Consider the following 27,818-nt stretch of genomic DNA (forward strand, 5'->3'; position numbering starts at 1 on the left):
GTTTGGAGTAAGAAGCCATACATTGGTGCCTTATGCCAGCTCCTGTTATGTTCTTGAAGTTTCTTCCTGTTCGCTGACAAATTCGTTGTGTAATGAAGTGCCACGCTGTGGTTTGTTACAGAGCTTTCAGTAACACTAGTGTCTTACTATACTTTTATTTATCTATTCTAGATAATTTGTGCAATGGAAAATTCCACAAACACCTCCAAGACCTGTTTGCTCCACTTGTTGTTAGATATGTCGATCTGATGGAGTCCTCAATTGCACAGTCAATTCACAGGGGCTTTGAGCGGGAGTCATGGGAGCCAGTAAAGTAAGGAAACCTCCTTTGATACAATCGCAATTTGGGTGCAAATGGATGGAGATTCGTACAGAGATGAATTAGCAAACGTTAGAATGGACGTGCAGAAAGTGCTTTAGATTTTCTAGTGTAATGGTAAAAACAGAAGGCCAGGTCTCTTCAGGGTCTTCAAGTTAATGAGGGAAATGGTATTTTGCTTTTTGAAATGCATTGCTGCCTCAGTTTGAACTGTGTGCCTTTGGACATGGAAGCATGAAAATGTGAAAACCTTCTTAGCTGGCATGGCTTTTTCGATCCCGTTCTAACAGGCCTTTTCCAATGCTGCTTTTGAACTCAAATAGCTCCTTTCCAGAACAAAAAACCTTGCTTCACTGTGTTCGGTCCAGCCCTATAACCTGTGAGTCACTGCTGTAGTAATTCTTCCCAATCCTCATTTTTTCCACCCGCCCGTGGAGGGGTGGTGCAGCGTTGTGCCTCTCGCATCAGCCCCGTGGCTGATGGCCGCACTCGTCCCCGTGTCCCAGGGCAGCTCTGCCAGGTCCCAGCTCCCTGTCCTGTAGGATTAGGCATGCAGAAACCACAGTGATACACGGGCGGGATGTTTCAAGCAGAATCAGTTATTCAGTTTGGAGAATAGGAATTTACCAGCAAGAAATGAGTAGCCTGAGAGAAACCCAAATTGAACTCGAGAGCTGGTGAATGATAAAACTGTGGCATGTGCTTTGGATCGCTGTTGTGATTTCACAGGTTTTGAAGCATTGCTGAACCCTGTCATGCTTGCTCTAAAAAGCCAAGTCAGATCCTGCGAAGGAAAAGAACTGACTTTTCCTTCTAATAAAGGTATTAAAAGAGAACGATCGACCCTTTGCAAAAGGCATTAGTCTCACACGGGGGATTGGCACCAGGTGACCTCTGGAGAGAGTATTTTGCCAGCTTTTTTTGTGGTTCTCTAGGCAAAGTTAAGTGGCACTGCGCTCTCGGGGGTTGCCGTATAAAAGAACGTGTGGTCTTTCAGGGCTTTTCACACCAAATATGTTCCGTTTACAAGGAGAAGAGATTTTGTTCGGCAGCCAGCCTCCCATATGCAACCTGGAGTCTGAGAGCCCAGGTTTTTTCCTTTCTTTCTTGTGCATCTTCAGCATCCGTAAGGATTCTGCCTGCCAAATCTCAGGCCTTTTCTTGACGCCTGATCATCCCCTCTGTTTTGAGTGGGGTTAAGTGGCTGGCATTCAGGAGCCTCTCTCACTTTCCATTTGCTGTCTTTGGTCTGCAGGCTAACAGGATTAAAAAACCTAAAAAATCTTGTTTCAAATAAGCAGATGTGACCCAGAAAACATACAAGAAATAGATCTTTCGAGTAGGAGAATGCCATTTTTACAGCCACTCCTTCAAGCAGAACTGCACTACGAAGTTAGCATTGAGTTTCAAAGCTCTGCTTTAGTAGTGAATATGTTTGTATTTCCTTGTCGTTATGAAACAGGCGGTTAACCCTCTGTCCAGCAGTCAATAAGCAATACGTTCGGCTGTTTTCTTTTGTCAGAAGCTGACATCATTTTGACCTTTTAATGACTTTAGTGGCTTAACTACAGAAGTACTTGGCTGCGGTACTTGCCTGTCCCTGGGTGTGCCGTTATCTATCATTTTCAAGTTATCTTTGATAGTTTCAAAAGATATTTGCTTAGTTCTCTTGTAATAGTTATTCCCTTCTGGAATTTTAGTTACAGGGAGCTTTGAGCGCTGCAGTTTCAAGCGAAAGCCCTGGATGGACTATCTGTCTTACAGACTTGGGCATTTAAAAGATTCCTTCTAGCAGGAAAGTGGGTGCTTTTCACAAGGAGCTTGTGTCGGTCTGGTGCAAAGGTGCACTCTGGGGTTTTTTTTCCACTAGTTGGTATTTTGTTCTTGTCTCGCACACAAACCGAACGCTGCCTTAAGGCCATGTGGAAGAGCATATCAGTGAATGGCACATAGGGCATAAGGGAAAAGAGGGGTGTCGTTCCTAGGATCTTACAACAGTCTAGATGCGCTGTTCAGCACTAATTGTAAAGGCATCTTCATCTTTTTCCTCCTGGGCAGATCTCCTGCTCCTCTTTGACTGATACACAGTGAATTTGCAGAAAAACTCAGGTCAGAGACTTACTTTTTTTGATTTGCCCGTCTGTATCTACTGCCTTCTCCCCCCATATGTCCATACAGCTGCACAGCTGAGTTTTTGGCCATTGATTCTCAAATGCTTCGGACCAGCCAATTTCTGGAAGTCATGGCCTTCCAGATAGCTTTCTGGGAATTGGGAACACTGCAGTATGTTTTTCGTGGCTTTTCTCTGCTTTGAACCCATATCTACTGCCTTCTCCCCCCACATGTCCATACAGCTGCACAGTTGAGATTTTAGCCATTGATTCTCAAATACTTTGGACCAGCCAATTTCCTCCCAAGTCATGTCCTTCCAGACAGCTTTCTGGGAACTGGGAACACTGCAGTATGTTTTTTCGTGGCTTTTCTCTGCTTTGAAGACAGGCCTTCATGTTGGCCAGAAAAGGTACATCATCATGGCTCTCTGTCCCACCAAGCTCACTGTGGTCCTGCTTTGGATCGCTTCAGTGAATTTTGAGGAGGAAATCTCATTATCTCCTCTTAACCAAGAAATTATTCCACAACAGAGAGTCTTTGAAAGGGTTTCTCTGCACTCGTGCTTGCAATCAAGGCTGAAATACGTAGCCCTCCATAACCTGACCAGATGGCAGTTTGCAAGCATGTATTTCTTCTATTTTCATTGCTGAATACTCTGCACCTTATGCTATGAGGAGTTAGGTATAGAAATCACAAACAGTGAGAGAGATACTGTTAAGTATTGAAAACACGGGGGGAAAAAGCATCGATGTACTGTGCTCATGAGGGCTATGTAATCTGCCTCTGCAGAGCTGCTGAATTTGCAGGGGGTCCGTGCCCTATAGCTAGAGCAGCTGGTGTGCTTGTATGAATCCACGCAGAGAAATGTGGAACGCTTGTCCTTCGCACAGTCATCCAAATACGGAGGATACAGAGTAGGTCTGTTCTCTGGTGAGTTTGAGAGGTCTTGGAAAAGTAGGGTTTGCAATGGGGGCTTTTTTTTTCATGCTGGCTTCTCAGAGGATTTATCTTGCAGCCAGCAGACACGTACGTGTGTGTGTGTGTCTCTGTGTGTGCGTCTGTGTTGGAAAACCTTTCTGAGCAGATGCTAAAGCAGGTGCAGTGACGACCAGTTTCAATCGCTTGACCAGGGCGTTACTCTGTCTCTGCCGCACTGTAGTCCCGGCTTTAGCATCAATTAATTGCTCACTAACCCTTTGCAAACTATAAATGTATCATTGATATAAATGTAAGATGTGTGATTACACTAATCAATTTATAAGGTTGTAGTACTACAGAATGATAGTGAAAAATGTTTCCCTTTAAAAGAAGCACCGTTGTAGGGCAAATGAGTGTTTTTGTTACTATTCTGGGTGTCAGTCAGAGGAAGAGCACAGATTTGACTACCTACTTCACTATCAAGCTCTTTGCTTCACATCAAGGCTTTTGTGAAAAAAATTTGCTCTTGAGCATTTGCTCAGCCTAGGCAGTGAGGCTGTAAGCATTTATAGTGATGGAAGAGACAGGAGTTTGCGTCTTCCATCACTAAATCATTTCAGGCATCCCATAGGAACCGAGCGGTTAAGTATGGACAAGGTTCTCGCTTAGGTCTATGCCGAACTCAGTAAAAATATGATTTTTCTGCCCTCCTTTAGTGCTGGAGCAGCCCCAGTGCGATTGGACTTGTCTGCGATGGGTGCTACAGTGCAGGGCGAGCACTGGGACATTTCAGGGGGTTGGGACTAGATGATCTTTAAGGTCCCGTCCAACCCAAACCATTCTGTGTTGCCCAGGGGTATGTTGCCAGTCTGCACGGAGCATTTCCCAGCAGACAGCACAGGTGAAAGCCTGCACAGCTACCAGACACAAACCGGGCTGAATCAGAAGCTGAGAACATGAGCAGTACAGCTCCAGAACGTGCATCTTTGATCAAACGTATCAGGATCCAGTCCTGAAGCTGAGTCGTCTCAAATCAGACAGCCCTCATCGTGTTGATGCAAATGCCCACATTCCCTGCCTGATGGCTGAGGTTATATTTAGCCATCTATATTAAATAGGCATGGCTGGCTTCTGGAAACAGTTTCTCATCTTGGACCTGTAGCTTTATGGTCTGAGCAACTGCAGGCTGCAACATTTGTTGGTAATATTAATCATTTTTTACAGGTCTCACTGCAACTGTTAGCCAGATAATTAGATTGGTTGAACCTGCAAAACTGTGCACGTCAGTTCAGGAGAATATTTTTGTAAATTAGTTACTGTATGTTAATATACCCCATTATTTTGCTGTTTTGTTTTAAGAGTACTAACTTATTCTTGCAACATATCCTTGCATCAGCAAAATAATGTGTTGTATAAAAGAAATATGTTTCCGTGTGAATATAGTATACTGTTTACTCTAAAAGTCATATTTTATTAATACAGTGTTTTTATTAATATAACACTGTCACTTCTTGAATTTTAATATTAAAACCAAAGGTCCTCTGATTTATGTATTTACCATCTGGCTAAGTTATTTAAGTTGCTTTTCCTTATACATTTATATGTTGTCCACCTCTTGCTATTTCTTTATTTATTCCATGTCAGTATCTAACCACATGCACTACCATCTCTGAAGATCTAGCACGCTCTCAATCACTATGGAGTTGTGTCTCATTCAATAATCATGTCATCCTAAGAGCAGATACAGTATGAATGGAAACAATGGGCAGCTTTGTTACATTAGTAAATTCCCATATCTGCTCACCACCTAACGAAGAGAACAAGCAGGTAGCATGAAGCCAAACCTACTAAGAATCATAGAAACAAAAGAAAACAAGAACATACTTTTTCTTTTTTCCCACTAGAAAAAGACTTTGTATTGTGGTTTTCCTCCCCAGCGAGGAGGATAAAGTTTATTCCCCAAAACTTGCCACCGTGACAAGCCGAGCTCTTGCAGAGATACGGTTCAAATCTTCTGTTGAGTTAGGAAACATTTATTCAGTATAACCAGCTCAAATCCATTACTTTGGGTTTTGATGTATAAAACCTGCAGCAACAAACAGAGTTCAAAATAATGACTCAAAGAAGCTGCTAAGATTTTAATATGCCTCGAAAGACACAGTATCATCTCATTGTCTTCCAAGGGTGCAGATAATGTTGCCTGTAGTGCAGCTAATCTAACCCAGAAGAATGGGAGACACCTCCTAAGGAGGCATGTCCTGGTCTGGTCACTGAGAGCAGGGAGGTTCGAACCCTGAAGCTGCATCCAAGCACATCATAGAAAAGGTTTTGGTAGCTTCAGCAGTGCAGGCTGAAGCTGAAATCCTGAAGTCCTGATTCCATCTTCATTGGGCCCAAATAATGATCCGGTGAAAACGGTGTCAAAGCGTCTGGTTTTGTTCCTCAAATGGGACTGTAAAACCACCTGTGCGCTGTGTCCCAGTGTGCCATACACTATTACTGGGTTAAGGCAGAAACAAGATACACTTCTGAAACTGGCTTCTGATTCCCAAATCCCATGACATTTTTTATTTTGCATAAAAATTAACTCTGATAAGGTGCTCATTAAAACAGACCGATTACAACGCCTGGAGACCCAGCACACTAAAATACAGCAGGGTGTTCTGCAGATAAAGGGCACACGGGGCTCTTACACCGCCTGTTGTTTCTGGAGGGTATGTTGCATTAAATTAATACGCTGGCCCACTTCTCCAAGATTTCTATTTGTATCACAGTTGCATGTCTGAAAGTATTTTCGGAAGGCATGATGCCCGAGCATACTTGCTTGATAAATTAACCTTTGAATGTCTTAATCACCCCGTGGCCCGTTTCCAGCCAAGAAACATCCATGTACCAGTCCTGGATTTATTAAGTGCAGTTCATTCAAGTGCACATGTGGAGCTGGGCAACCTGCGGGACACATTTTCTCCGCACCCAGGAATGCGGGGGCAGGCTCAGGACGCGAGTCTTCACTGAGGAAGAACCTTGTGGTTCACCGTTTAGTTGCTCCAGATTAGCACGTCTTCGTTATTTGCAGAGCACAAAATAAACAGGTTTTGGAGTGAAATCCCGACTCCTGAATTTGTGGCAAGAAAAACTCTTACTTCTGCAGGGCTGGAAAATAATAAACTCTCTGTTTATTATTTTGAATCGCAATTCTCTAGTAGGTCTCTTAGTTTAGTTCTTTCACCCAGCCTAACTGAGTGTGTCAGAGCTGAGGCTCGCTTCCGTACGGGAGAGATTTTCCCGAGGAAAGGCGGCTCTCCGCATCTTGAAATGGTATCAGGACTTGAAGGTGGAGTTATTTTCTGTGGGTGTTTGCTACTTTGTGACTCTCCTTTTCATTCTGTTTTTGGGGTTTTTTGGGGGGTTTCAGTAACTTGCTTTTTATTGCAGGTTCCAAACCCAGTACACTATAAAGCTTCCATACTCATGCTTCCGCCCGAAATGTTTTGCTTTAGTTTCTTAACTGTCGTCGTGCTGTGAACTTTGCAGATTTGTTTATGAGTGTCGCGTGCTTCTGCTACATCTGCATTGTCACTGTTATGGTATTTTTTTCTTTCTGTCTGTTTCTTCCACAGGAGTTTAACAAGTAATCTGCCCAATGTGAATCTACCAAATGTGAATCTCCCTAAAGTACCAAATCTACCAGTTAACATCCCACTAGGCATCCCACAAATGCCTAGCTTTTCTGCACCGTCATGGATGGCTGCTATTTATGATTCTGAGTGTGTATTCAGTTCAAATTAGATCTCATTTAAATTTAAAGTAATCTTGGCATGGATATGTATTGTTTGTTTCTGTGCATTATATGAAACTTTAAAGAGTGATACAGTTAATTAGACGTTTTCTGAATGAGACACTAGTGCATTTTTGGCATGTGTATTTTGAGGGTGTTTTTTGTATAAATTTTGAAAATTTGTCTCACTCCCACTGAGAGTTTGAGCAAGTATCTTGCTTTACAAAATAGCTGTCAACAATGGGACATGGTCTGAACAACATACGAGCCACGGAACCTGGAACGCGGCATTATGTGTCTCAGCAAAGCGTTCTGTCCCGACGAGATGAACCGATTGCAGTGCCACTCAACCCATTTCTGTGCACCAGATGTAGATCTAAAAGTGATTTTTATTCAATGCGAGGTCTGCATTTCCCAGATAATAATTTTTGTCTTGATTTTGATGAAACAGTTGAACAGCGAGGAACACCCTGCAACCGTTTTTATTCGTGCTGGGGAGAGCCTTTAAAGCTCCATCGCCCTCCTTGCAGCCGAGCAATGCCGTCACCCACTAAAGAAAGACATTTGGAGCAACCTGGTCTAGTGGAAGGTGTCCCTGCCCCGGCAGAGGTTGGAACTAGATGGTCTTTAAGGTCCCTTCCAACCCAAACCATTTCATGATTCTATGATTTTCAACATGAGCTTTAGATTATAGCCTGGAAAATCGAGCACGGTGTCAAAAAATCTATAGGAGCCTTGTGCTCTGTGCTCCCAGCTCGCTGTCCGAGCATCCCAGGGTGCACGGGTGGAGCTTGGCGGGGTAGTACCCCAAATCCTCAGCACCGATTAGGCAAGTTCTCTTCTTACAGCAGATTTCCCCTAAAAATCCCAGCCACCAAGCAGTGTGGAGGGCGGTGCACAGTGGGCTCAACCCAAATCTGAGTGTTGGAGGTGGCTCATCTCCCAGTGTATCCTAGCACAGGAACCGAGACCTTGCCAGTTCTCCTTTTAAATTCCTAGAGGGTTGTTTAGGGTTGGCATGGGGTGGTCCCAGCCAGCACTGCACGGATGTGTTGCTTTTTCCCTACCTTCTCACCTAAAAGATAAAACTGAAGAAGCCTCCCCCCAAACCTACCCCCGTCACTGTTACTGAAACACCCTCGATTACATCTACACCTGGAGTCCACCAAAATGCCTCTCTGCCCTTGGCCTGGACAGACTGTATTGCAGAGCAGCTGTAAGGAGCCACAAGTAAAACTAACACCGATGTTTGGTGTGTTTAATAGATCTAAAAAACCTTTTAAACATTAGCACGGTCATTTATGTTTCAAAGCTATACAACTCATATTCATGCTAAGATAGCTGTATTAAAGGCTAGCTTAGGCAGTTGTCTGTAAAGAGTACTTGAAAGTTTTAATCTTCCTCTGTGCATGCTTTGTGGTATTGCCCTTGAAAAGATAAGAATCATGTCTTGACAGAAAATTGGATAATCCCCCTGAAAACGCTGGAGCGTCAGTGGTGTGTCGCAAGCTGCCTGCGTGATCAGAGTAATTGTGGTGCTCACAGGCAAAATGTTAACCGTGCATCTTGGAAATGATTATTCTGTGTTGTCTACTTGCGTGGAGCCCTAATCAAAAGTGAGAAAATGACCAAGAATAAGACTTTTAAATTTTGAAACCAAATGGATGTCAGAATGTTGCTGTAGTAAATACCAATTATTGGGGTTGTACGTATTTAATTCTTTAATATGTAAATCCGTGCAGTTCCAAAACTGGGCTTAGGCTGTTAAAGCTTATTTATACCCAAGCACAGGTTTGAACCAAGCAAAACTAAAAACTGGCGGTAGATGAGCACTTGGGACTGTTGCACAAACGGGTCCCCTGGTTAAAGGAGATGCCTGATTCTTTATCTTTTCATCCCCCTGGTTTCCTTCTACTCACCCTTCCCCTCCATCAAGGACGTGTTACCTGTTGCTTAGTGTCAGCTCCGTTTCTCCTACAACCAAGACGACTCATTCTTTCCCTCGTGAGCTCTGTTAGCACAGGACCCCTCTGGCATGTTGGGACTCTGGTTCTCACCTTGCAGTAGCCGTGTGTGCATTGGCTCCGACCTCCTCTAGCATTAACTCAATGCAGCTGGCATCTGTCACAATAGAAACACCCTCCCTCATCTGTTTCTATAGATGATGTCAGCACAAGTGGTAATGCATGGTGTGTTCAATATCTTATAAATTACTGTGTTAGCATTAGTGGTATGCGAGGAGGGGGTTGAAACTCTTGAAGCTCCCTTGGTAATTGTTCTGCAAAAAAAAAAAAAAAGTGAGGGAGAAGGAGAGAGGGAGAGAAAAGGGTTATGGATGCATAAATTCCTCTGCACAAACAGAGCGCAATCCAGTTCTGTATTTTTATTCTGTAAGTGGAGGTTTGAGATATAATTATACTGTGAAAAGAGCCGGTGGAGCTACACGCTGCAGGACCAAAGACTTCCATCTGGGCAGGGGTATGGGTACGAGAATATACGCTTGGGAGAGAAATTGAGAGTTTCGTGACAGGCCAAAGATGTTGCAAAATAAAATATTTTTTTTTTAAAGAATGGAAATTCGTTGTCCTACAGATGCCTTTGCAATAGGCAGATCTGCGAAAAGGTGCAGCGGTCAGTCCTGCCCAAACCCCTGGATATGAGATGTCTAGTGCCCTTAGCTCAATTGATTTACCCCGATTTTTTTTCAGCTGTTCAAGAGATAAAGCGTGTCCTCGCTCACCACTTGTTAGCACTGTCCCTCACCTGGAAACAGGGGCCTCAGTGAGGGGGACAAGGCAAACTCAAGGTATAACTCAGAGGGGGGAGAATTGCATGAAACCCTAAATCTTAATAACTGCATACAGTCCAGCATGGCAGTTATTACTGATGGAGGATTTTCTACCACAGTTTCTAGCCTTAATTCTTAATAATCACATACCTTAATGTGGTTATTAACTAAGGCTGATTTTTACCATACGCACATTCTTCCTGTTAATATGTGTAACTCATAATGTTGTCTTACTCATCTGGTCTGGAAAGTTTTGTGGGTTATGACAGCAAGGTAGATTAGGCAACTGTATGGTAAAACTCAAAATCCTGATGGTGGAGATTGCCAGCGTTGTCCTGTGTATGAAACTCCTGTCTGCTCTACACTTGTTGCAGGAATGGTCTCCACATCAGGTTGCAAAGGGCTTGATGCCACTTATGACTTTTGTTCTCATTTTGCCCTGCCAGCAATGGATCAGGCACCTCGGAAGATCTGTTCTGGAAACTTGATGCCCTACAGACCTTCATTCGGGATTTGCACTGGCCTGAGGAGGAGTTTGGAAAACACTTGGAGCAACGCTTGAAGCTTATGGCGAGTGACATGATCGAGTCCTGCGTGAAGAGGTACGTGCCCGCGCGCAAGCTAGTCACGTTTCTCGTAGAAACTCACTGGATGCACCTTTCTTTCTGTCTTATTATCAATGAAGCTTCACTTCAACCTCCCTTTATTAGTGACCCCAGCTCACCTCTGCCCAGCACAGGCATGGTGGAAAGCCACCCCATCGCTATGAATTGTGGACATTCCCAAGCAAGCACTTCTCTGTTGAGACTCTGGAGAGTGCATATTCAAAATAAGGCAATAAATCACCTGTTCTTTAAAGCTTTATGGGATGTTACTTGTTTTTGGTGCCGCACATGAGGTCAAGTCTTTGTAAATGCAGTTTGGTGTCGGCAGGGTTGAGTGCTAAAGGCATAGGTCTAAGTAAGATCCCAACACCCACCAAAAAAAAAAAAAAAAACCAACACCACAAAAACAAGCAAAAAAGTGATCCCAGAAAGGGGATGCTGTGTAGCTTGGCACACAGGCTTCACATCTGCCATCGACTGGGGAAAGCTGTTGTATCATCAGCTGCTTTACAGGATACTCCCCTGCAGATCTTCCAAAACAGTGAGGTTTCCTCGAAAAACTTTTGAACGTACAAGCAGATGTCATTTTGAAAGCAAGATGTTAAGGCTAAATTTCCAACCTTTCCACAGTCACTTATGTCCATTTGGCATCCAGAGTGATTAGGCAGGAGAAAGAAATTAACTTTGTGTTCCATTGTGCAGAAATGAATAGTCAAAAAGACAAAACAAAGGAAAAATGGGTGCCAAATACAGCTGGTACATGCTAATATTAGCTGCAGTGTGTGATGTGGCTGTTCTGTGTCACAGTTGCCTGGCCACTCTGCAAGCGTGAGCGTGGCATTTATTGTTCGCGCGTTCCTCGCAGTCTGGATGTGCCACGTCACCGTAGGAGAAGGCATGTTCAGTCCCCGAGATGTGGGCTGGGGACTGGCCCGCTGGCAGGCAGGCAGCCCCAGGCTTGCTCTCGCGCTGCTCTGGAAAAACCCTGGTGTGTTTGAAGTGCAGTGAGACGGTCGTGATGTCTTTGGCACTGAGCAAGCCCCCCGTGTTGCAGCAGCTTGTCTGTGGTCCTTTGGCACGAACGCTGAGCTTCGGTTGTCGTCCAGTTGTCAGACTACTCTGAGGAGCAAACCCAGCACGGGAGCTCTGCTCTGCCCCCAGCACCACCAGCAAAACACATATTTTCTCTCTTCTTTTTTAATTGGAACCAAGGCACCTTTGCTACACCTGCAGTGCAGTCGTAGCTGCGATGGTCTGTAGAAATCAGACCAGGTTAGGTTGCCTGACATAACTGGGAAAAATAAGCAATTTCCAGGTACATCAGAAGAAGAGCTTGTGTGCCTGAAAGCCGGGGGTGGGGGGGTCCCAACTGCTTCAACCTTTCTACAGATATGTTGTCCCTCTGTAAAAACCTGGCCCAGCTAGATGGTATGACTATATTTAATGGTTCCGAGCATAAGTAAGTAGGAACATGCTCATCTCTGCGAGGAGATGGAAAATCCCAGTCACTTTGGGTCCTTTCAGTAATTATCAAGATTCTAGTCCCCGAGTCCAGGCTAAATCTGGCACTGGTAATTAAATCAGTTCAAATGCCACTGCTGATGTAAACCAATATGCTGCCTTCCCTATTTATATCACCTGCAAACAGGGCCTGGCTAAGGTTTCTTTAGCAATTTCAGTTTGACACAACATTTTTCTTCGCGTCTGTCTCTGAACTGTTGAATACCATGGGGGAGCCACCCCGCCTTCCGCGCTCGGTTGTATTTCGGTGCTGTCAGGAAAGCAGCCCTTGCACGGAAGGCCTGTTTCGCTTATAAATCCAGGCAGGAGGACCTAGGTACCAGCTCAGATCTCATCCCAAGAACAGGAGTTTCACATTTGTAAATGAGTTTTCATTTGCATAACCCTTGGGGGATCTTTCAAGATCAGAGTTATTCCTGAGCTGCAGCTGATATTATTTGTTATTTCTAAATTGAAGCTCCTATGTTAATTTGTTGGCAGATTCTGTCTGATGTGATAATTGTTCTGTGTTAGATTAGATTAGTGAAGTACCTCAGGAATCTGCAGAGGGGCTCCAAAGAAAGGCAAGGCAGTGCCCACCGTTCCGCGAGTGTTCTCTACGTTAAGAGTCACCAATGCCTTGGTATTTTAAATTACCACGCGGGATCAAAGCCTGCCGTCTTTGGCCCAACACAGCTCTGGGTGTAACGCAGTTTGCACCTGCCAGGGATGTCAGGTTTGAGCTCAGTGAAGCCTCAAGAGAGCAGAGGGGCGCGGGCTCGTGCAGCGCGTGCACGGCTGTGCCCATGCACATTTTGCAGACCTATTCTGGTACGTGTGCTTCAGGGAAACCACTTCTATGGACTTATGAGACAATTTGGAACTTTCAGCAAGCAAACACAATCATGTAGACCTAAAAAAATGCAAAGACCTGGTGGTGTCCTTTCAGTGAAGTGATGGACGAGTTTCTGTTATCTGTAGTTGATACCACGGAGCGATAGGAGCTTCCCTTAATGCATCAGGTTTGCTGTTTGTCTGGTTATAAATCAGCTCATGCAGCCAAATTATAGGTGTACGTTGACGCTGCTGTTTGTAACATCATCACACTGTTTATCAAGCACGAGAAAGAGTTTTCCTGAAACCATTGCACACTTTATAAATAATGTGTATTCTGGAAAGTGGGTGTCTGTTTCAACTGGAAAATCGTTTTTAGTAAAAGCACATTTGTAACAATAACACTCCCAGCAGCATTTGCCTTTCTGGTTTATTGAACTTGTAGTATTGTTTCACGTTATTATTAGCCTCAGTGTGGTAAAAAGCAACTAAACCATCTTTTTTCTCTTCCCCTTAACAGAACCAGGATTGCATTTGAAGTAAAGCTGCAGAAAACGAGCCGATCAACAGATTTCCGAGTCCCTCAATCAATATGCACCATGTTTAATGTCATGGTGGATGCCAAAGCTCAGTCAACAAAGCTTTGCAGTATGGAAATGGGCCAAGAGGTAAAAATGCAGGTTCTTCCCTTCACAGCTTTTAAGAGAAATGTCGGGAAATTTCCTGTCTCCTGTTGTGCTGCTTTCAGAGGCATTACATCAGTTGTGGATTTGGCCTTCCATGTAGAGCGTGCAGATGAATAGGCAGGGTTTGCTCTCAAATCTAATGAATAGACACATTAGGAATCCTTGTCACTTAAGAGTGACTTTTTGCAAGGACTGTGGTAGGCATAAGGTATCTCTGTAGCGTGCTTGGCGCGCAGTGACGCTATCTGTTGAGTCATTAACTGCACCTTGGAGCCAGGTGTCAGCAGCACACTGTCTGTATATGACCATTTTCTCTAGACAGACGTAAGGAAAACAGAAGTGCCAAGTCATTGCTGTGGTGCTTGTAAGGAAGAAAAAAAAATTCAAAAAAACAAAACACCAGAACAGATAACTACCAAAAGTAGATTGAAATTCCAGCTGCTGTGACTTCCTTGAGTGTTGGCTACAATCAGCACACTTGATGACCCTGGATTTCTACGTTTTTAATGACTCATGTTTCCAAACAACAAACCTGTCTTAATTAATTGCAATACTTCTTTTTTTCTTCTGAAGCCATAGTTGGGGGTTGAAGTGTCTGTGAATTGATCTATGAATTAGAAAGACATGGTAAATTGGACTAGATTAAACGCATCATAATGATCATTTTGCTACAGTGGCTTCAAGCCAAATTAAATATTCATATAGCAGTCTAGAATAAATTCACAAATACTGTTTGGCTCTCCTATCCTGCTGCTTGTCAGCATTTCCTAGATAAGCCTTTTTGCTACAACTTCCCGTGGTCAGATTTTGCAGTGAATCCTTGCAAGTTGGGGTTTTTTTTTAGATGTTCACCTCACCCTGTTCCCCTGAGAGGACCTGCTCCAAAGCCCACTGGATGCAGCAGGGATCCGTGCTTTCACATCAGTGGTGTTTGGATCAGATCTGGCTGTTCTTTTTATTTTTCTTATACATGCTTCAGTGATGACATTTTATTTGTGACAGTCACCTTGCAAGAGAGGTTTCAAACTGCTCACCATCAGGTTCTTCCTCTGTCCTCCAAGTGAGCTGGGGCAGGTCTTGTGTGGGCTTTTGTTGTCTGAGCCTGGACCTGAACTTCTCTACCGTTTTCTGTTCCATACCCATTTATCTCCCCAAGTCCTTCAGCCCGCAGCTGCTGCAGCATCTGCCCTGGCAGTGCCCTGGCAGCCAGGAAAGGCCACGGTTGCGATACTCCCCACTGCAAACCAGGATCAAACCCTTGTGCATTATGTTAGCGCAGTCCCTGGGGACAGGGACATTTTGGAGACCAAGCAGCCTCCGATCTCATGACAGAGCAAGCTCGTTGCAGTCATAAAATGGTCACGTCGAGTATTCCGGTGGCATGAGACCGGTAACATCAGCCGCATCTGGATGTAGTGTGAGCAGGCACTCGCTGCATCTTCCCGTGCTAATCTGCGCTTGCCACGGTGTCCTCTGAATTGTGAGCATCAGCCGCCTTGCACGTTCGGCCCGAGTCGAACCGCAAGGCAGAGGGGAGCGGGCGGCAGCGCGGTTGTGTCCCCGCTGTTCCCAGCTGCAGCAGGGGTCACTCCTGCAAATCTGCCTGTGCCACCTCAAGGAGGGCTTTGCTACGGCAGCTCGGAGTCCGCCAGCTCCTCTGGCCAGCAGCAGCTGTGGGGCATGAGGATTTGGACAGATAGCTGAGCTAACAGACCTGTAAAGCAGATGTAAATTAGCAGTGCGTAAGTTACTGTTTAGGGCTGCAGTATTTTCTACATCCTCCCTTTTCTTTCCTTCCTTCAATGAGTGTTCCTACCTCCCCCTCCACTTGCTCGTGCCACTCCAAATTTCGCCTCACTCCGTCCCGTTTTGTGATGGTCCAAGCTGTACGTGGGCAGAGACTCTCGATGTGTTCTTTGACCTTGCTCCTGCGGTTTCCCCTCTGCCCCAGAGACCTTCCTTTTAAGACTACCTTCGGGTACACTCACTTTAGCAGACACTTGAGTGCATTTTGTGAGCATTACCCTGTGAAACAAACACCCATCGTTTCATTTCCATTTCCTTGTCTCTAAAGGCAGCTGTTAAAACATTTGGTAAACATACTTTACCATCTTAAATATTTATTTTTCCTCTGAATTTTTAATACATCTAAGGGGATAAATGTATGTATTAAATGTTTCTCAGTTGGTCTAGTATGTTTCTATTTAATATCTAAGGTCAGATGGTCCTTAGAGAAATACAACGTACACACAATCTGTTACATGACAAGGCAAGATACTCATCACATAAAGTCAAGTTGAATCATTGTAGTGCACTGATTATGGATTGTAATAATTGAGCTAATAGAACGCTGCGATGAACTCGATGGAAAGCGGGTGCTACACTGGGTAAAGCAAAGCAGTTATGCGATCTTTAACCTTGACCATTTTCATAAGAAATGTGGAAGGCGCTGCTAGAAACGCTGGTTTACGAGCCCGGCGGCTGTGAAAGCAGCACCAGGCAGTCGTTTTCCAGACCACCGCCTTCTCCCACCCCATCCCCGCCAAGGCTCATCTTCCCGTGCTGGAGCTGGGGCTGCAGCACCGGCGGCACAGGGTGCACATCGCTGCGGCCGCACAGGCCAGGACCCACAGCCCCATGGGCCCTATTCTGCACGGTCCCTGGCCCTGGCACCAGGTCTGAGTCTGCTCCAGGGATTGCAGTCGCAGTGGGAACGAGCGGTCAGAGTCCTTCCAACGCTGCCTGTGTGTGCACAGGGTCCTCCTCTGCTCTCAAAGCCGTGGTTTTATTCCATCAGGGCTCTTATTTGCTTTTAAAACAAGCATTTAATTGAAAATGCACGTAGCTAGCCATCTGAGAGTTAAAACTCCTGATTTACTCCGTGAAGGCAGTTAGCTAAATCCTCGGCTGCGAGGTCTTCCACGCACACAGAAAATGCAGCAGCAGAAGGAAAACATCATAGGGAAGAAAACATAATGGTGAAGACGCCCCCAGTCTCTGCACAACCCCTTTGCTCCCTTGGGTGGTGCTGGCTGTATATGCCAAGGATGTCAGCAGCTCCTGCCCATATCCAGCTGTTAAAGGTCCCTGTCATCCCATGGCTCCATCTCCAGCTGCGTCAGGAGCAGCCAGGTCAATCCTGGGAGCTGATAAGGCCTACGTCTGTGTTAAACAGATTAATCCTAACTATGGTTGCTGTAAGGGACTCATATATGTCTTGACCTGCAAAGCAGGACATGGAAATGGGAACTGCAGGTGCAAATATCACTCGCTTGTTCGTGTGTGTTGTTCTCTGGGTGGGCCCGGCAGCCCGTGGCGTGGCAAGTCCAGCCTCTCCTCCCGTGTGGGTGAGGTTCTGGGTGTCCTCAGCTGGGATTTGGGCTGGGATGTGCTGCACCGTGCACCCCTGCCCCCCCCAGCCCAGCCCTGCCTGCAGCGGGGTTTATCCCTCAGGTGCATCCTGCCCCAACGCTGCACCCTGCCTTCCAGAGCCGGTTGCCTTCCTTGTCAGAGTGAGATAAAACCACAGGAGACTGTCAGCAGTCAGGTACCATCCTGTCCCTTCCCCGTTTTACTGCCTGCACATACTGCAGGTAGCAGTCTCTGCTATATCAGTGAAAGGAGGTTTTGATCATGTTTCATTTTCCGTTGCTTATCGTTTCTGTGCATGATGCTGCTTCTCTCATATGTCCCTTTATTTTAAAAAATATTTTGGTTTATTTATTATCTTCATATGTTCTCTTTCCTGTCTTTTGCATTTTCCTCTTTATTTCTGTCCCCAATCATCTGAAAAGTTTGCTAAAGAGTGGGTAAGTGCGTCCTATTTTTCTTTTCTTTTTTTTCCAAATTCCTGTATTAATATGTTACTGTCATAGAAAACAAATCTCCAAACCGTAGAGCAGTTCACACACTACCCGTCAGGCGCTGAGACCAACATCTAGCATTTGTAAAGCCCTCGCAGTCTTCCTTCCCAAAGTCTGATTAGTATTTAAAGCAGATTTGTCTCTTTCAATGTGATTTGATTTTAACATTTTAAAACAATATTAATGCCAAGTGGTAATGAATATAGTGACTAGCACCAGTGCTTGAAATGTTTGACTGAAAAATCAAATGTTTTGTGTTGGAAAGCAGTCATAATCAGTATTTTCTCAGTCCATTGAAAATAAGAATATACTGTATGTTTTCACTAATTAAATCTTGTATTGGAAACAGGTCTTTTCTAAATTAGTAGAAGACTGTATTTTAGTACCTATTCTAGCCATATTGCAGCTGATTGCATCAGAGCTCCCAAGCTCAGCGAGGTTTGGCACATGCAGAAATTGGGTGAAGACTCAGAAGCGCCGATGCCGCAGGCGCTGGCCTCGGTCAGCCGGTGCTGAGCTCGTGACGCCGGCTCTGCTAACAGCCAGGGCTGGGGGCTGCACTTTGGCACCGGGCAAAAAGGCTCCTCTTGGTTCCTTGGGTGATTTTTAAATCTGTCTGACAGTCACCGAGCAGAGCCCTGTGCCGGCTGAGCCCGGTGGGTAGGGTTTGGTTCGGGGGGTTTGCTGTGGTGGGTGGTACAGCCTCCAGCCCCGAGGTTCAACCCGCTGCCAACTCCCGTGGTGCAGCAAATCCTCCCCACTCCCCCTCCCAGGGCTGTGTGGTCTGCGGTGCCCTAGGCAAGGGCTGCCGGTTTCCCTCTGGTGACGGGTGTTCCCATTGTCAGGAGTGATCCATGTGCAAAAGGAGCAGGATAATGCCTGCAGAACTGAAGCAAAAGGACTTCAGGGTCTGTAGGAGCTCGGGGTGCCGGTGCTCGCAGGGATGGCAAAGCCTCCCCTCCGACGTGTGCCTGTGGCTCCCGGAGCTGCGGGCACACAGAAGAGGGCAGGGTTTGCCCATGCTTCATAAACTGATTCTCCTGATTTCAGGGTCTCTCCTGCGAGCGGAAGGAATCGCTGGCCACTGTCGCGGAGCACAGCGTAATAAGCTGCATAATTTGGGGGTTTATTACTGTGTTTTGTGGTTTCCCAAGGGAAGAGGCTGACAACCATAAAGCTCTTTCCAGTGATCGATGCTAATATTTTCCTCCCCCTCTCCTTTTATTTTTCTTCAGCACCAGTACCATTCAAAAATAGATGAATTAATTGAGGAAACCGTCAAAGAAATGATAACACTCCTAGTGGCAAAGGTAACCCTCGGCTTCAGGTGAAGTGATTCACTGTTAACGTTGCGTTTTTAATACGTGCGTTTCTATTAAAATGTGACACATTAAGATGTTGGATTGGCTTCTTGTTTCTCACAGGCAAGATCATACCTCTCCCAGTCCTTTCATGGTGACTCTTTGATGATTAGGAACTGCGAGGGATGTAGTACGCTGCTGGCAGGATTGCCCTGCGGGGCCAGAAGTGGTTTTGAGGAATGGGTGTGAGGTTGATGGGGTGACACCCCGTGGTCAGCATCACCCCGTGGCACTGAGGGTAGTGCAGTCGGGGGGTGGCACTGCTGAACGCTGCTGCGTAGGCGCTGGGGTGGCACGCAGAGGTGGTCACCACTCCTACGCATGAGGTTGTGCGGCCACGATAGCTTGTCTTACACTAGATTGCCATATGCTCTTCTAAGGAATTAATTTAGAGGTGACAGTAGTGGGAAATACATTCCAAAATGTCAGGTTTAATTGTTTGGAAATTGTTTTTCATCGGAGTCGGCTCCTCTAGCTCAGCTGCCAGCATTTCCCTTGGGTTGTTGTGTAGGTCTGGTGTGCTGCGCTAACACAGAGGGGAATTGGTACGTAGGGAGAAGGATGGTGGGGTGTGTTTTCCTCCAGTTTCAAACTTTCTGAGAACAAGTCATCCCTATTATACAGTGGAGACCTTTAAACATAATCCACCAACATATGCCGGTTCAATTCTTCTGCAAGAATACCTAGCTAGCTGCGTGCTTGACACCGCGTACTGGGAGCAAGAACCACCAGCATCCCCATACGGAAGGGCTGTGCTGGCCTCCCCCGCGCTGCACCCACCTCCTGTCCCCAGCATCACTCGTGACACCGAGGGGCGACTCCCACCCAGCGGGACGTGGCACCCGCGAGGCAATGCTCCTTGCTCCGTGGCCCGCTGTGCTCGGGGACAGGTTGTCCGTTCCTGTGGCAACGCCGAGAGCTGCGGTGACTTCTTTGATGCTGATTTTTACACCCTCGTTCAATTATTAAAAGTAATTGCAGTGTTTTTTGTCTTCCTAGTTTGTCACCATTTTGGAAGGAGTCCTGGCCAAACTGTCTAGATACGATGAAGGAACTTTGTTTTCTTCTTTCCTGTCATTTACTGTAAGTACAGACAATATTTTCCTTTCTTCTTTTTTTTAATCCCTGAGTTGTAATCTGCTGCTGCCCCAGGATGAGATCAGCCCCATAATAATTCTGCCGTTCTGTGGTGTCTGAACACTGTAAGCCCCAGGTGAATGCACAACCTGTGTGCAGATACACGTAAACAGCCAAGGGGCATAGGCCATCTTAGTGTAGCGTGGGGTAAAGCTGCCTCTAGTCATCCTTCAGGCTGGTGGAGTTTATTCTGTTGAGGAGGCGTACGAAGATGAAAAAAAGAATCATTGCACTGTACATGCAATTTCCCTGACTAAAGAAGGCGCTTTCCTTGCCACCTTGCATGGCAGGTGTGTTCTTTTCATCCTTCTGGCCATAACAGTGACCATCTTAAGTGAGAAACAAAAGAAGGGAGATCTAAGGAGTACCTTCGTGTTTCTAAAAGAGAACGGGGTGGGGGAAACGCCATGAGATTACGCAGCACGAGGTGCCTCTCGTGACACATTCTCCCTAACCCATCCACAGCTTATCCCATTAGGTATTTCCTAGAAAAGTACAGGACAAGAATGGTACCTGTGCAGAACTGACCCCCATATCCACGAGGGTTTTGCCATCTGAGCTGTATTCCAGAGGAGTGTTGCGACAGCTTCTTAGGGCAAACACGCAGCGGCCGATGTTCAAAGCTCTTCTGGAAATGTGTGCCAGAAAGTTCACAGTGGGTCTGTTGGCAAGCGTGGCTTCTTTTAGCTCAGCTCACAGACCACTCTGGACACAAATACCTGTGTCTGGGCTTGCTTGGAAAGTTGCAATAACATTTTTCACCCTCCGGCCCCGCTGCCCTCGGGCACAGCCTGTCCTGTACTCGCTTGTTCACGGAGACGGGGCAGGAGGCAGGAAGCACTGCTCTGCAAATTGGGAAAGCTTTCCAAAATCTCTTTCGGGAGTTTGCTTAGCTACATGTAATTGCCTGTTGTTTGCTTCTCTTGGGCCCTTTTTGCTGAGTTTGAGGCAGTTTTGTAGGATCCGTTTTGAGACGGGGATGGTAAGGATGTAGGAAAGGACGTAGGAAAGCTCACCAGCTGAGGCAAGAAACTGCTCACAGGCAGCTGTGTGCACACACGGTCTGGCAGCTTATTTAAACTGCCACGGGGTTCAGACTAGGCGTTACAGCTTTTCAGGAGTGCTGAGGGCACTTTGTTCCTCCGAGAAGGAGGTGGTGGGAGTGTGTTGCACTCACTGCCCTGCGGGGCAGCTCTGCTCCCAGGATAACCCCTGGTTACAGCCCCGGGGATGCAGGGGATGGCTGGGGTGGATCCCTTCCCTCATCCCAGTGCTGCTGAGGTTAGGAGATGCTCGCGTGCCAGCAGCAGAGGATGTGGAGGCGGCAGCTTTTCAGGCATCGGAAGTACCAGCATCAGCCCGGGTAGACAGTGTAACGTGCAGCCCTTCCTTCTCCGTGAATCCAAGCTGTTCCTCGGTTGATGCTGTGCTGCTCCCACCACATCCCACTGTTTAGGCTGCCGAGTGGTTCTCCCTTCGACTGCCAAGCGAGCCCCGGCCACGCTCAGGCTCTGGGCACCCGTAAAGAGGCAGCACGTAGGTGCACGGGGCTGAAGCATCCTCACTCTCCTGCTCCTCGGACACTTACTGACAATTAACTGTCCCACTCCAACAGCCCCGCAGCCTTTGAACCCAGCTCCACAGCTCCCCTTTCCTGAGCTGCCAGCCAGGAAGGGGTATGCATCCAAATAGCTACTGTGCGTGGTGTGTGCACGTCCCCAGGAAGGTGCTGAGCCCTCACGCCCAGCAAGGAGGCTGGGTGCACTGCCGAGGAGCTGGATTGCTGCTTTCTGGGCGAGGGACATCTCTTGCTTTGGCCCGCTTCTTTACTGGGAGCCACTGGGCAGCACCAGCAGCAAGAGGAGGCTGAGGAACAGCCCCGACCCCTTGGCACTGGGCTTGGAAAGGCTCCCTCCCCAGCAATAGTAATGGGATTTGCTGTGTTTAGTCTTTGCAGTGATAAATAGAGAAACTCTCTCTTGTTACAGCATGCTTGCACCACCTCCCACGTTTTCCCTGTCTGAACAAATACAACAAAGTGTGATGGTCCAAGCCGCTGAGCTCTAGAAAGCATTAGTCTCCCACCCCCTTCCACCGACTTTCTCTCATCGCGTGTTTTCCAGGCGCTCTGCAAGTGACATGTAATCGGGGGTCTTGTGACAGACAGTTTTATCACCTAGTAGGATATCCTCATTTCCAATTCTTGCCTCGAAATTCAAGATAAAATTAATGCATCTGTTGTCCTAATAAATTCTCACTAGCCACTTCCCCTTGCAGAGCACTTTGAGAGGAAAACACCCTTCTAAATTTGGCCAGCCTTTTTATTTTTTTTTTCTATTTGTTGCTACATTTAAGTGCATCTTGGCGGCAGCAGCCCAGGCCCTGGCTGGGCGTCTGCGTGTGGAGATCCACTGAGTCACAGGAGTGACAGCTGCTAAAATTCCCTTTAATCTGGATGGCCTCTGTAGGCGGAGAATTACACCTACAGTAATTAAAACTAAAGACTGCTATTACCCCAGGGAGACAGAAGTAAAAGATCTTATTTTTGTTCTGCGCAAAATTTGTATGGTAAACTGAGACGTTTCGTGGCAAAGTCACATACTTTGTGAAAAACGGCAGCCTAGCAAAAATCACACAACATCCGGCAGTTTGGAAATTTCACTAAATGTAGCCAAATCTGAGTTTAAAGAAAAACAAGTAATTATTCTGATTAAAGGGGAGTGGGCAGGAGAAGCAGCTCAGTTTTTTTGTGGGTGGAGGGAGGAGATCGCAGGAAGCTGACTGAGTTATTCTTGTCGCCTCTTGGCTTGGCAGAAGAAGGTAGTTGGAGACGGTGGCGCTAAGATGGACCTAAGAGCGCGAAATCCACACTCGGGTTGCAGGTTTCCTGGGCTGCCGCTGCATTCCTTCGTGCCCCATGTGATACTTGAAGAGACGGGTGCAAGGTGCGAGGCAGCCCTGAGCGCGGGCCCCGGCTTGGATTCTACGGGCTGCGGAGCTGCACGGTCTTCCGAGCTTTCCTCCCGGTTGTTTAGCTTCGGTGCTCGGAAGAAGGAGCTGGGCAGCCCTGCCTGCGGCTGCTCCAGGCCAGCGTGGGTGCGCCGTGACTGCCTGCTCCTCCGGAGCTGCGGGAGCAAGGGATAGCACTTTGCTACCTCCCAGGAAAGTTGTGAGGGTAAATGCAGTGAAAGAGCAAGGTGTCCAGACAGCCAGCTGGGAGCAGGGATACCTGGAGGAGAGACGAGCGTTCGCTCTCCGCTGGGAGCGAGGGCTTGGGGCTGACTTTGCTTCCTCCTTCATAAACTCGTGTGCTGGGACGTGCCCCGTCCCTTTCCATCCGCTCCAACAGCCAGACCCCGGGTCGCACCGCGGCGGCAGGCGCTCGGCGTCCTCCCCCTGCCCTCCCCTCTGTTCTTGCCCCCCGGCTCAGCAGCCCGGGCGCTGCCAATACTTGCAGCCTTCACCTCGGCAATTACCACCAGTCTGGTCTTTTGTATCGCCTCATTGTGCTTAATTATGCACCCCCCACACACACCATATGAGTGCTTCCACCCACTCTCACATTCTGTCTCACACATACATTCATTCTCTCATTCGGGACACATAATTTATTCATCCCAAGATGCAACTCTGTGCGTGTTATATTTAGGCTGTTTTAATGGTAGCTTTAGAAATATTTAAAAGCAGGTGAGCTTTTACACCCAAACAAAGATGGCCGGCAACGCTTACCCTAATTAAAAGCAGAAGCGTTATGGAAAATCCCAGCCGTACTCTTTCTAGAGATGGTGCCTTATGCTGTGGTGGGAAAAAGGTCCCTCTGGCCAGCTGGGCGCTGCTCCGTCGGAAAAGTTGGCCCTGGCATTGGCAGCCACCATGTCTCCCGTGCCAGGCAGTGTGCACCCCAGACACAAAGTCAGTTGGGGGTCTGGCAGCCCCCACCAGCTTGCAAGGACAGGGCAGAGCACAGCGGCCGCCCCCTGAGACCCTCCCTCAAATAACATCTTTTAAAATGAGGGGTGGAAATCGTAGGCAACTCTAATGTAGCTGTTCGCAGTCTGGGAAGCCGAAAAGTGTTGGGGCACTTCTCTGGCATGGGAGAAGCATCCTGTGTCTGTGGGCAGGGGGCAAACTTGGGGTCCTTCGAGTGCTTTCTTGTGACCTCCTCGGTGCCAGAGCCTGCCAGCCTCGCCTTGCCACCGTGCCCCTGCTGCCGGGGAAGCTCCCACGGTCCCCAGGATGCAGCTGCTGATGGGAGAGACACGCGCTGCCTTCGGAGACACGTGGCATCGGGCGGAGAATGAGGCCTGCAAAGAAAATAAAGATGTCTACTTACGAACCCCGTCTTCCCCCGCTCGCTGAAGTAGACGAGGGAGAAGCGCAACTCCCACGCTATCATCTGTTGCTATTAGAGCTTCGGCAGCAGCAAAGTTACCTCTCCAAAACAACAACAAAAATACCTCCCTTGCCTATTCTTTTAGACAGGAAACGTAGTTTTTATCACCTTTCCCCCCCCCTCAGCATTATGTTGTCCTAGGTCTTGGCTGGAGAAGCTCCTGCAGGTGTTTAAAGAAATAGCGAAGACCTGAAAATGTACTGATGGTGTAAACTCTCTTCTTGTTCCTTTTACAGGTGAAGGCTGCTTCCAAATACGTGGATGTACCCGTAAGCACAATTTAAACAACTTCTGTCATAGTAATTTGCATCGTGCTTTGCTTTATGGCATGTGTAGCAACCCACGTTACGCATTAACAGCCAAGACTGAACCATGGGCCTTCACACTTCTAACATTTGAACTGGAAAGAATATCTCCATGACGTTAATAATGAGCAGTTACCCTCTTATGGAGACCTACGAGGCTGTTTAGGCATTAATTTGCAGATGGTGTCAAAAAGGTACCATATTTATGCAATTGGCTTGAATCACATTTAAAAAAAAAAAAAACTTAAATGGGAGCAGTGCATTCTGTTAATTCTTCATTTGGACTTGTACAAATACAGTATAATTTCCAAACAAAAAGGTCCAGACATGTTAGAACTGAGCCAACACACATCTAACACATTAGCTAATCTATTTTATTTTTGTTCTCCTAATTGTTGGTTTATTTTACTCTTTCGGAAAATGACTTTTTTATTACTTTGGGGAAATGGTGATGAGCTAGAAAACATGTGTTTGGGAAATTGTTAATGAAAATAATTTTTTCCATTTTTCTGTAATTGGTATAGGAAAACTGTACATCGTCTCCTCTAATTAGACCTTGATTCATAAAGAAAAGAGCCCTTAACATTCTTAGACAGAGCACTTAACTTGCCAGAAATTTACATTTAAATTGAGTTGAAGTGTAATACATGAATGTTGCCTGGAATAAGGGGTTACTGTAACATTCACAGGCAGAAAGATCCTGATCAATGACAAATGGAAAAAAAAAAAAAGAGTAGATCTTAATATACCACACCAGTTCCTGCATCCAGTGGGACTGGGCAGTGTAAATCAAGAATAGCTCAGCCGAGTTGGAGGACCTGTGTGTGTGTCACGTTTGTGTGTCCATTTAATGGGGATGCGACTCTGCACGCTCTCACGTGACAGCGTGATAAATTTATCTGGGACCGCATCATCTGCGCGCTTTTTAGCCCAAAAGAAACCTCTCCTACCAAATTGCTGAATCCTTAGCCCAGCGAGAGGAAGAGAAACTCCAGTAGTAAGAGATCTTGCTCGGTGTAAAATATCCCAATGCAGAACTTGGCATCCTGTTGTCTTGGAGTAACAGAAACAAGACATTGAGAGCATTACGAGAGACTCAGAATCCATTTCTAGCCCTAGAAAATGTGGAGATCCTTTAGCTGAAACTCCTAGTCGTTCGAGTGCATCTTCAATATTTAGTCACCAGGAATTTGAGCACAGAACAGTCATTTTAAGTAACTTTCAGGGTAAAGCGTGGCCTTCTCTGAGGCCTCTACGTTTCTGGAAAGTACAGCATCTCTAGGGAAGCAACCTGGGTAAAATGCTATGTAACCCCTTTAAGCTCTTCCCAAAGCATTTTCTTGTCGTGGCTGGGAGACCCGCGGGAGGTCCGCAGCACTGCGGCCATACGGGAGCAGCCGGCTCTGCTCCCATCCTGCGAGCCAGGCGGACGCTTTGGTTCTTGTGTAAAATAGAGCAGAAATCATTCATCTGGGTTATTTTTCGGTTGTTTCCTCACCTCCCCCTGGAAATGAAGCCACGTTACAGCGGCATCCTTGACAGCCCCCAGATTTCTGATGAAACCAACCTCCCAGCCCCCGGGCAGCTCCCAGACCTTGGTGGGAGGATGTCCCATGGTCCGTGAGCCTTTCCAGGGGAAGGAGAAAGAAAAACCGGTTTTGTTAGAGGACAGGGGGGGATATCCTGGTGTCGAGCAGAAAACCATCGGTTAAATCCAATTCCGCCAACGCCGTTGCAATTGTCTGGGTACAAACCAATCCGTTTGATGCCACCTTGAAATGGGCGCGATCGGCGTGCTGAAAATTGCTTGAAAGTGTAACACTTGACTACTGCCACATTTGTGTTGTCCTCATTGTTTTTCAAATTAATACCTTGTCATTGTTGCCATAGGTGTTAAGAAACGTTACTGGCTTCCCAAGGGCCAAGCACTGGCCCTTTGCTTGATAATTGTTTGCTTTGTATTAAAAAACTCCCTTCCTACTGCTTTCCAAACTGTCCTCATTTTCACCCTGGAAATTACACAGATGTGTTAACTAACTTCAATTTGCAGTGGCTGACAATCGTATCTTGCAGGGAAATGATAACTCTGTGATCTGAGGTAAATCACAGTAATGGAAACTAATGACACTAGTTATTAACAAACTTACAATGTGCCATGGAAATTTAAGATTTTGTGGCAGCTCTTGTAATGACTAATGTTACAGTATTTTAATGGCTTTCCTTTGAGGTAAGTTTGATTCCAATATATCAAACGATGTGAACTCAGAGTGGGGTTTTTTTAAGTATTTTCCCTTCCACCTCAGTTCCCATTCTCTTTAAAGAAAAGCTGTTATCCCAAAATCTTGCAGGCTTGTAGGTTGCTGTTGAATTCTGCAGAGCGCCACAGAGATGTGACAGCATGGGGAGGCTCCCTGCAGTTTAGCAGCAGCTTAAACATTCGTGTAGACACACGTCCCCCGACTTACCATTTACCCAATTCGTTCTTAAGAGCAGCACTGTGTGAGCTGAAGTCAGGGGTCTAAAAGACAAGAAGGGTGATTTTGGTGTGCCTCCTGCAACGCCCGCTGCTTACTGCTCACATCCTCACCCCGTAGAAGAAGCGGCAAGAGCCCAGCCCAGGCTGTTAGCCTTCTGCCTTCAGAAACCAGAGGGTTTGCATAGAGAAGACCCAAGAAAACCACAAATCCCCAGCCCAGCGTGCTGGTTCGCTCGTTAGGTCAACAGCACCAAAGGTAGCGAGAGAACGTCCCGGCAGCGGTATGTCGAGGAGGAGCTTTATTCCTCCGACCGGCTTCGCTCTGGGCAAACGGAGAGAAGGAGCAGGTGTCTTTGCATGGTCTGCTGCTGCACACGGTATTTTGCTGGGCAAAGCAGCGGGACTCCGTGTCCGTCAGGTAAGGAAAGGGCGAGCTGCGAGACAGCTGGAGATGGAGAAGAAGGAAGAGCAGCAAGGAGGCTACACAGAGGAGTCCCCCCTGTGCTACTATTGATGTTTCTCTCTCTCTCTCTTCTTCTCTCCCCCATGCAGAAGCCGGGGATGGATGTTGCTGATGCCTATGTGACATTTGTCCGCCACTCTCAGGATGTCCTGCGTGATAAGGTCAATGAGGAGATGTATATAGAAAGGTTATTTGATGTAAGTAAATGCCTTCTCCTCCTTGGACACCAAGCAGGAGAGACCCAAAATGTGACAAAATAAGACAGGAGGATAAGTCACAT

The 27,818-nt window shown here is 46.7% G+C and overlaps 1 protein-coding gene across 1 annotated transcript in view; it reads left to right on the forward strand.

Annotated features, from left to right (window-relative positions):
* Positions 1 to 27,818, forward strand: part of CADPS (Ca++-dependent secretion activator) — a gene marked incomplete at its 5' end in the record, with an annotated part of 133,733 nt that overhangs the window by 85,256 nt on the left and 20,659 nt on the right. Inside the window, 8 exons of the mRNA XM_010147145.1 lie at positions 172 to 313; positions 6,970 to 7,116; positions 10,362 to 10,517; positions 13,375 to 13,522; positions 18,639 to 18,713; positions 19,764 to 19,847; positions 24,531 to 24,563; positions 27,628 to 27,735. Coding sequence (XP_010145447.1) covers positions 172 to 313; positions 6,970 to 7,116; positions 10,362 to 10,517; positions 13,375 to 13,522; positions 18,639 to 18,713; positions 19,764 to 19,847; positions 24,531 to 24,563; positions 27,628 to 27,735 — 893 coding nt within the window. The remainder of the gene's footprint in view (positions 1 to 171; positions 314 to 6,969; positions 7,117 to 10,361; positions 10,518 to 13,374; positions 13,523 to 18,638; positions 18,714 to 19,763; positions 19,848 to 24,530; positions 24,564 to 27,627; positions 27,736 to 27,818) is intronic.

This window comes from Eurypyga helias, unplaced genomic scaffold, assembly GCF_000690775.1.
Source record: "Eurypyga helias isolate BGI_N326 unplaced genomic scaffold, ASM69077v1 scaffold6122, whole genome shotgun sequence".
Taxonomy (NCBI): domain Eukaryota; kingdom Metazoa; phylum Chordata; class Aves; order Eurypygiformes; family Eurypygidae; genus Eurypyga; species Eurypyga helias.